At 44.7% G+C, this 10045-nt stretch overlaps 1 protein-coding gene across 1 annotated transcript in view; it reads right to left on the bottom strand.

Moving 5' to 3' along the window:
* Positions 1-6499: 6499 nt before the first annotated feature.
* Positions 6500-10045, bottom strand: part of LOC149750253 (dehydrogenase/reductase SDR family member 2, mitochondrial-like) — a 98968-nt gene continuing 95422 nt past the window's right edge. The window contains exons 4-6 of the mRNA XM_089906257.1: positions 7354-7488; positions 6946-7001; positions 6500-6650 (exon numbers count right to left, since the gene is read on the bottom strand). Of these exons, the coding sequence (XP_089762383.1) occupies positions 6500-6650; positions 6946-7001; positions 7354-7488 (342 nt within the window). The remainder of the gene's footprint in view (positions 6651-6945; positions 7002-7353; positions 7489-10045) is intronic.

The following is a 10045-nucleotide window of genomic DNA, read 5'->3' as shown; positions in this document are numbered from 1 at the left end:
TCCCCGACCAGGGATCAAACCAGGGCCCATGGCAGTGAAATCGTGGAGTCCTAAGCACTGGACCGCTAGGAAGTTCCCCAAGAATACACTCTTATTAAAAAACAGAGGGAAAACAAAAAACTTCTTTCTACTTGACTCCTCTAGTCTATTCCCTTCCTCAGAAGTATCCATCATTGTTGATTTGGGAAATTTCCTTCCTTCTGTATATACGTTGTGGTTTGAAAATACATCCACAATTATTTGATACTATTCTTCAAAAGGTGAAGGCTAATCCCCCATACCTGAAGTGTGGGAGGTACTTCGTGACTTGCTTTCAAAGAACAGAGTGAGGCAGAGGAGGGTCAGGCAGCCACTTTTCCCCACCGCTAGTAGTGACCTCGAGCATAGACTCCTTGAAGCCCAGAAAAAGGAAGGAATTGGACTCCCTAGGCAGGTCTTAGTTGGAGGCAGGAGTCTCCTAATGGCCTCTCGCCTCCCTGGTGGCAGTCACTAGGATGGCCATGACTTCTCCTTCTGGCGGAATCCCTCCTACTCACAAGGGCTATGGCCTCCCCAGTTGACTTCCCAGGTGGTACCACCTGCCACCAACTTCAGGGGGAAGAACAGCTTTAGGTGAGAAGCACATGCAGAGACTCAGATGCCCGTAATACTACAATGGACAGCTCTCCACCAGGGCACGGGAGCTGTGAGCCTATTTCCAGAGGCCATCCAGGATATGAGTTAAGTACATGTAGATTTCTTTATTCCTCCAATCTAGAGCTTGCCCTGATCCTTCCTAGCTCCAACCTAGCTATCCTGTGGCTTCATGCCCTGAAGGCATTGAAGCTATAAGCAGATTCTTGGATGCCCTTCTCCACCCCTGGACACCTGCCTCGTTTTTTCACTGCAGTGATGTTGTTTACCAATGGCAATGTAAACTTTCTAAGCCTAAGGCAGTGTGGGGTCATTTGGCCATCACATAGGGCTACGTGATAAATTTCTGTTGAATCATTAGGGATAATTGAGAGGGCTTGGATTAGAGGCACACCCTTAGCATCTCCAAATCAGATGTGAAGAGAAACCAGTGGCCACACTAATTCCAAGACAGAAAGAGGACAGCTGATCCCACAGCAGGAGCAGGGGTTCCACAGACAGCTGCAGAGTCATGAAGTGCTGGCATAAAACTTAGAAGGAAGAACTCTTCCTTTCCCCAGCCCCACACACTGTCCAGTTATGCTTCCTGTGTCTGAGCCAAAATGCTGGAGATGCAGAATCATTAACCTTCCCCCAGGACCTCTGAGGAATTGATACTCTCCGGGAAGGCATGACATTCCCAGGGAGACAAAGAGAGACTTAACCTGAGGGCACTGACCAAACCTAGTAATTTCCTGGCGAATCTAACCCTGGTTACCAGGAATGTAACAGGATTTAACAACGGAGTGATTCCTCCCTTTGTGAATTACTGTTATAACAGTAAAAGGATATTAACCTGAATGAGGGCCTGGATTCAGACTCTGTAGGCAAATGGTGTCCCATCAGCCTCCTCTGATATACCCACTGGAATATGATATTGTACGTGGTTCTTGGATGCTCTCAGGCATCCAAACCCATACATATCTCTCTGCTCCTACACATTTACACGGAAGCAGGACCCCTGAGAGGAAGGAGGCTGAGTCCCTTTGACAGCCAAGTTTCCTACAGTATCTCTGAGGAGCTGGGGTTTCCCTGATCAAGACCAGCTGGCAGGACCACTGGTGTGGCCCCTGAGAGAGAATCGTGGAGGGAGAGAAGGAGGCCGTCGCGGTGGAAAGAAGACTCACTGATGCCAGAACCTGCCCTGACCCTGTCAGCCCCAAATCAGGTTTATGCCCCACCAGAAGGGCTCAGGGCTGCTCTGAGTGGTAACATGGGGGAGGCTGTGTCAGTCACTATGTGGTACCCTTTGACCGGGTGTAACCCAGGGGAGAGGGCATGATCTCTCCACACCACTCAACACACACATACACACGCACACCTTTTATACCCACACAGAACCCACCAGGAGGTGGCTTCTCTTACTGGGAAGGCTGAGGTGGTGAGTGGGGGCTGGAGAAGTTGCCAGGTGAAGACACACGAATGGATCCTTTACCAGGCCGCACTGTCTGAAGTTTTAGAACTTAATTGACATATGATTTGAAGCCCTGAAGGCAGGAACAAAATATTAACCCTCTCCCCACTTCTTTTCCTGATTTCTCGATATTCTTAAATAGCATTCAATCATTTTTGAAACAAAACATGTAAAGAATAAAATTTAAATGGCTTATAATACCACACCTCAGACATTTGCAATTAACCATTTATAAATGAAAGCAATATGATACATGGACATGATAAGTCAAATATTACAGAAAGACATACATTTTTCTTTAAAAAAAAACCTTGCCGATTTCATTCCGGAAAGGCAGCCACTCCTAACAGTGACGCCAGTTGGGTGGCCAGTAATCCAGCTCTAAAACCCTGTCTCATCTGTTTTCTTAGACCACTCTTGGGTACCCACCCTCCCTGCTTGGGTTTCCCAGGAAGCAGATTCTGAGATGGAGATTAACATGTAGGAGGTTTTTTAGGAGGAGAGGGAAGCAGGGTTGGGCAAAGAATGAAGTCTAGCTGAATGCAGTCTCAAGGGAACGTCTCAGTCAGTCCTGCGGGGAGCTCTGAAGATGGGATGATCCTTCAGAGCTCTCCTGAGCTGGGGTGAGAGGGCTGGGCTCCATTCCACTCATTCATCGATCATTGGATGTGGGCTGCTGGAAGAAGGGTGCTCTTCAGCTAAAGAAATCCCTAAGGGGGTTGACTGTTGAGGGCTTTCTCCCAGCAGCTGAGATAATAAATCTTCTAATCCTGAAGGGTAATTCGGGCAGCAAATATAAGCAACCACCACATAACCCAAGCTCTGGAGCTAAATATACCTGTTGTATAAACCCTCAGGTATCCTTGTCAACAGAAAAATGTCCCTGGGGATTATGTGCTCTGTCCTCTGCTCATTCCCACGAACAGGGAACCCTGACTCAGGAGAACCTGTGCCCTCACCAGAGGCAGAACCTAATATTATAATAATTTCTTTATGGCTCAGTCACATGGCTGTTGGCAGGAGGCCTCAGTTCCCCACCACATGGGCCTCTCCTTAGGGCTACTTGAGCATCCTCGCAACACGGCAGCTGGCTTCCCCCCAGAGCAGGTGGTCCCAGAGAGCAAGAAAGAGGGGCAAGACTAAACACCATTCCGGTCCTAATCTCAGACACCACAAACCACCACTCCTCAGACCCTCCTCCTCCACCCTTGCTTACGGTAAGCTAGGCTATGTTAGATAATAAGCCAACCTTGGGTTAATTCTCTTTGTCCTCAACATCCTTTTTGATTTGGTTTGCCCTTGTGTGTGTTGGCCTGGACTTGCTCCTCTGGACTGACTGATACAGAAGATCCTTGCTGGTCTTTGTCCGCAGAGTGAGGGCGGGTCCCTGGAGCCTGAGCTAGGCTGGGCCTGGCCAATGTGAACCTGGCTGTGGCAGGTGCTGAGTTGTAAACCTATTAGTGGCTGCCTGAATTATCAACACATTTGATCTGCCTGTTCTTCTTCTGTACTAGGATATTACTATTACTAGCAATAAGGAGCTTTACCAATAAATGTAAAGGGCCAGGATTTAATGGTGTCTTGCTTACCTCTCTGTGGTGTGGGCTTTGGTCCTGTGTATTTTCACATGCTTTATTGAGGTATAATTGACAAATAAAATTGTATATATTTAAAGTATAAACGTGACGACTTGATATACATATACATTGTGAAGTGATTACCACTGTAGAGTTAATTAACACACCATCACCTCACATGACTGCATCTCGGAGGATAACCTCTGAGTACTTGGAATATTCTTCCTGATAAGAGTGTTTTTGCATGCCTGAGGTTTTGGATACACTGTGTTAGTTTGACCTCTGGTGGGTTGGAGGCTGGGTAGCTAAGATCAGTCATGTGAGTGTTTTATGACTGACTCCCAATAAAAACTCTGGACACCAAGGCTTGGGTGAGCTTCCCTAGTTGACAACACTTTGCACATATTCAATATTGATGCTAGAATTAAGCATGACCCCATACTACTGCACTGAGAGGGGACACCTTGAAGCTTGTACCTGGTTGCTCTTGGACTTCATCTCATGTGCCTTTTCCCTTTGCTGATTTTAATCTGTACCCTTCCACTGTAATAAACTATAACCATGAGTATAACAGCTTTTCTGAGTCCTGTGAATCCTTTTAGTAAATCATTGAGCCTGAGGGTGGTCTTGGGGACCCTCAACACAGTGTGATACCCTTCTCCTGCCTTTACTTTCAGCCTTCTTGTATACCTCAGATTTTATTTTTAAAGTCTCATATGTGTTTATATGGTTGGATTCCTTCCTTCCTTCCTTATCCAGTTTGATAATCTTTTTCTTTTAAGTAGACCATTCAGTCCATTTACACTCACATATATATTTGGGTTTATATCCATCCTCTTATTATTTTGTATTTTCCACTTATCCTATGTTTGCTATTTCTTTTTCTCTTTTTTTAATATTTATTTTTATTGATTTATTATTTATTTATTTGTTTTTGCTGTGCCAGGTCTTAGTTGCAGTACGTGGGATCTTTGTTGAGGCATGTGGACTCTTAGTTGTGGCATGCAGACTCTTAGTTGCGGCACATGAACTCTTAGTTGTGGCATGCATGTGGGACCTAGTTCCCCGACCAGGGATCAAAACTGGGCCCCCTGCACTGGGAGTGTGGAGTATTACTTACTGGACCACCAGGGAAGTCCCCTTTTTGTCTTCTTTCTTGATTTCTTTTGGATTGATTTTTTAAATCGTTTTATTTTTCTTTGTTAATTTGTAGCTCTATATCTTTTGTTTCACTTAGTGGTTACTGTAGAAATTGCAACACATTAGCTTAACTGTCAAAATCTAAGATTAATAACTTGACCATCCTCCTAGTCCAGTTGGACATCTTGTTTATCCTTCCATAGCCACTTTCCCCCCTTTCCTTCTCTGCTCTGTGCTCTAGGAGACTGACCTGTACAGGCTGATCAACAGGCTCCCTCTGGCCTCTGGTTGGATATTTATTCCCCCAACTCTGTCTCTGCTAGGTCACAATGTGTGGGCTGGGACTCTTTACCTAAGTCCAGGGCTCCTGTCAGTTGGCTTCTTCCTTACAGCTACCCTTTTCAGTCCCTGCATCTGCTCCCTCCTTTTTTCCTTTGGGCCTAGAAGAGGTGCTGCCCCCTCCCCCAACCATTGGTTTCCTTAAACCTTGACCACACCTTTGTAAGTGGTACTTTTTTTTTTTTTTTTTTTGTGGTACGCGGGCCTCTCACTGTTGTGGCCTCTCCCGTTGCGGAGCACAGGTTCCAGACGCGCAGGCTCAGCGGCCATGGCTCATTGGCCCAGCCTCTCCGTGGCATGTGGGATCTTCCTGGACCGGGGCATGAACCCGTGTCCCCTGCATCGGCAGGCGGACTCTCAACCACTGCGCCACCAGGGAAGCCCCCTGTAAGTGGTACTTTTATTAAACCTTCTCAAATCACTCAGTTTAAGAGTTTGTCCGTTTCTTGCTAGGATCTTGACTAATACATAAATATGAAAATCTAAAATACTCTCTCTTTACTCCCTTCCAACTTATATGTCATTTTATTTGTTATTTTTCAAATTATGAAATCTTTTATTTGTATTACAATGACTCAAAGCCAAAGTCCTACTCACACCTATTATGTTTTTAACATTTAATTGAGAAACATGATATATGTACAAAAAAGTATGTAAAATATAAACGTAGAGCTTAATGAAGTATTATAAAAACCAATGCCTATGTAACTATGTACCAGTTCAAGAAACAGAAGTGGGGAAAGTGAGACCCTGGAGGGAAAATAGTCAACATTAATGTGCAAATTATCACTGTAACAGGGCCTCATTCTTGCCTGGCACTCTCTGAAAATCCAAGTGGGGAGGCTGGCATTGATCCATCAATTCCCATCCTCTGTTGGTGAGGGTGACCTCTGCTGGTGTTAACTCCTCTGTACTTCTGGCTTGTTATCTGTGTACAACCAAGCCATCTCCTATTGTGCTAGGGATGTACAGGTACTTGAGAAACTGTCAGTGTGCCAGGAACTGCCCACAGCTGCAGATGGGCTCAGGCCATACCCCTTCTAGATTCCCTTCACCCTTGGTCAGCATGTCCTCTGGTCTAGGCTGCTCACCTAATGGCGTGGCCCAGACTTCATCTCTGAGAATGCAGATCTCTTGGTAACTATGCTGTTGTTAGGCCATGGTTCCTAATAACCAAGGTGGGAAAGGGGTGAAGAAAAATGAATATACTCAATGACAGTTTTATATTGTAAACTTTCTTTTCTTTTCTTTACTATTTTACCCTCTGGTGATTCTGAACTCAAAGTGTGTATATTGAGCACAGGCTCGTCATTAATAGATGTTTTCCAACATGGTGGCCCAGAACCACATAGGGCCTTCACATCAAGAGGCAAGCCTGAGCTCTGAGCTCATACCCCTCAGAGGTGGGGGAGAAGTTGGGCACCATGATGTTCTTGCCAGTGATGTAGCTGGCATCTGAAGAGCACAGGAAGGACACCAGTTCTGCACAGTCCTCAGGCCACTCCACTCTGCACAGAAAGAGGAGGTGGGGCTAAGAGTGGTGACACCTCCCCATGAGCTCTGGGTTCCTGCGGGATGCTGTGAAGTCAAGACCCTCATGGGGATGAGTGGAGGGCTGCAAATGGAGATATATGGGCTCTGCAGGGACTTATACTCATCCCAGGGCTAGGCGGGTGATCAGATCTCAGAAAGAGGAATGGGTAACAGCCTGCAGAGTGATGGCATGTGATCTTTTATCCATCACAAAGCTTCTAAGGTCACGTTAATCCAGATCCGGATGGATACTGCCTCATCACAACATACCTCTGTATTCCGTGGAATCTTTCCAAACAGTTCCACAGAGTTGGGTCCTCAAAGAGCTAAAGCAAAGAACAATAATAGGTCATTGTTACTCAGACAGATGCAGTTACATTGGGAGCCACACCATGCACGTGCCCTTGTGGAAGCATGACCCTGCTCAGAGGTGAGGCAGGTGGGGGAACATTCCCTGCCCCTCCCTTGAAGAATCAAAACCCTAAAATTGAAACCCATTCTCCTGTATTGTGGGCAGAAGCTGCCAAGTCTCAAAGCTGTGGACCAGAATCTAGGTGTGTTGGGCTTGAGGATAGAACTCCACGTTTGTAAGCGTGGGTCTCTTTGGCTAAGGTCTTGCCTGGGGAAGACAGCAATGGGACAGTGTGGGAGGGTCCAGGAGCTGCCTTTGGTCCTCACCATTTGACTGCAGTCTGTGTTGATGATTCCTGGCACCAGGAAGTTCACCCAGATGTTCTTTGATGCCAGCTCCACTGCCAGGGTCTGGGTGAGTCCCAGCAGGGCCATTTTACTGACGCTGTAGGCTCCTATTTTCTGTGGGCAGAAAGGGAAATAGATAAATAACCTAGAACTGAGAATAAGGGAATGTCACTTGGATCTCCTGGGTTCTGCCTGGGAGCTCATCCCAATAGCACCTCCATATCATCACAATGCCTGAAAAAGAGGGTAAGAGGCTCCCACTAAGTGCATTTATGTAAAAGGCAAGATCTGTGACACCCAGTGATGTCATGTCTGCATGTGGGGAGTCCTGAGGAGCAATTGTCAAGCCTTGGATATCTCTATGCACCCAATCTTCCAGATGAAATGAGAGCAAGTTTCCTCTTGGCTCACCTAGAGCCACAGACAGTCATATTTACGGCAAGTGGAATATAGGCTGCCACTGAGGAGACCAGGACCACTGAACTTTGCCTGGGAAGAGAAAGATAGGGTGGCATGTGAGCTGAAGACACTTGTGTGTGGCTGAGAATGGAGACTATGTGGATGAGGGGGAGGACTGTGAGCGTGAGAGAGGTTGCTGGTGCAGGTATATCTCTCCTTTTCCTTTTAGGTCTTCAGTGATGTTTCTCAAGTTGTATTGCCAGTAAAGACATCTGTGTTTGGATTTTGTTTTTGGAGGAAAAAATTGACTATAGATCACATTTATCTAATGGTAATATCATGTAATATAATAGGTATATAATATTAAAGAATTTGTCCATTTCAATGCAATTCCAGTTTAGGTTTGGAATAAAGATCTCTGTCACTATCATTCTCTTAGTGCCTTTTTATTGTCTTCAGGATCCATGTGATGTCTTTTGTTTTTTTATTCCTGATACTGGTTATTTGTGCCTTACCTCTTTTTTCTTGATTAAACACACCATAAACTTGTCAAAATCATTTGTTTTTTTAAAAAATAAACTTTTGGGGACTTCCCTGGTGGTGCAGTAGTTAAGAATCTGCCTGCCAATGAAGGGGACATGGGTTTGATCCCTGGTCCGGGAAGATCGCACATGCTGTGGAGCAACTAAGCCATGTGCCACAACTACTGGGCCTGTGCTCTAGAGCCCGTGAGCCACAACTACTGAGCCCGCATGCCACAACTACTGAAGCCTGTGCACCTAGAGCCCGTGTTCCGCCATAAGAGAAGCCACTACAATGAGAAGCCCATGCACCGCAACAAATAGTAGCCTCTGCTCACCACAACTAGAGAAAGCTCGTGCGCAGCAACGAGGACCCAACACAGCCAAAAAAAATTTTAAAAATAAACTTTTAGTTTTCTTAATCCCTATGTTATATTTTGTTTTCTTTTCCATTAATTTGTGCTCTTTATTATTTCCTTTCTTCTTTTTTTTCTTTTTTCTTTATTTTTTCCTTCTTTTTTTTGTGTGTGTGTTTCCTTTTCCCGCCTGTACATTCCAGTTTTGGTTTTTGTTTAACATTGACAATATAATACTCTGCTAACCACTATCATTTATAACTCAGAGATATATATTGACTTCAGTGTCTGTAAAGAGGGATCTAAAATCTGTATTTTAAGCACAGCAGTTGAGCTGAGTACATTTTGTATAATGTACTGAGGTTTATCTGTCCTAGTTCAAACAACTTCTTTTTCTTTTTTTAAGTTTTTTAAAAATTAATTAATTAATTTTACTTATTTATTTTTGGCTGTGTTGTGTCTCTGTTGCTGAGCGTGGGCTTTCTCTAGTTGAGGCGAGCAAGGGCTACTCTTCGTTGTGGTGTGCGGGCTTCTCATTGTGGTGGCTTCTCCTGTTGCGCAGCATGAGCTCTAGGTGCACGGGCTTCAGTAGTTGTGGCACGTGGGCTCAGTAGTTGTGGCTCACGGGCTCTAGGGCGCAGGCTCCGTAGTTGTGGTGCATGGGCTTAGTTGCTCCACGGCATGTGGGATCTTCCCGGAACAGGGATCGAACCCGTGTCCCCTGCATTGGAAGGTGGATTCTTAACCACTGTGCCACCAGGGAAGCCCAAACAACTTCTTGATTCCTAGTTTTTTCTAGAATTATACCTTTGCTAGAACTACAAACTCAATAGTCAACAGAAATGAAAAACTTAATAAAACATATCATTGTTGTCTAAAGTAATCACATTTCCCCCTTGTCATACGGTACTTTTTAGGTTGGCCAAACTATTCAGTGTAAACTGATAGCTTACTTTGAATGAACACAGTTTGAAATATTTTCCCTTTATAAAACATTTTTTTTTGCCATCATGACAAAAAAAAATAGCCTCACATGTTATGAACATAAGGAATATCTTAAATAATTTCACTGTAGTGCTAAAATTTGACAATCTTAAATCCCTTAAGAGAAGACCAGTGTTTCTGGCCTGTCCTATCCTATATAAAATGGCCACGAATTTGACCATTTGGGGTTTAGTTAGCTATTATTATTTCAGTGTCTTAAGATGGATGCTTAGCACACTAGTTTTCTTTTGTAAATAAGCATTTAAGGCCATCAGCTTCCTAAGAACAGCCTTAATAGTTTATGTATACAAGAGCAATTTCATTGGGTTCAGCAGGAGACGGCTCACAAAGCCCGATTGGATTGGTCCAGGAAAGAATTTGGGGTAGGGGAAAGGAGTCAGGAATTGAACA

This window comes from Delphinapterus leucas, chromosome 2 (assembly GCF_059928025.1).
Source record: "Delphinapterus leucas isolate spDelLeu-1000000601 "Yukka" chromosome 2, BTC_Dleu_Yukka2, whole genome shotgun sequence".
Taxonomy (NCBI): domain Eukaryota; kingdom Metazoa; phylum Chordata; class Mammalia; order Artiodactyla; family Monodontidae; genus Delphinapterus; species Delphinapterus leucas.
The sequence above is the reverse complement of the archived record's forward strand: the minus strand, read 5'-3'. Positions and strand labels throughout refer to the sequence as shown.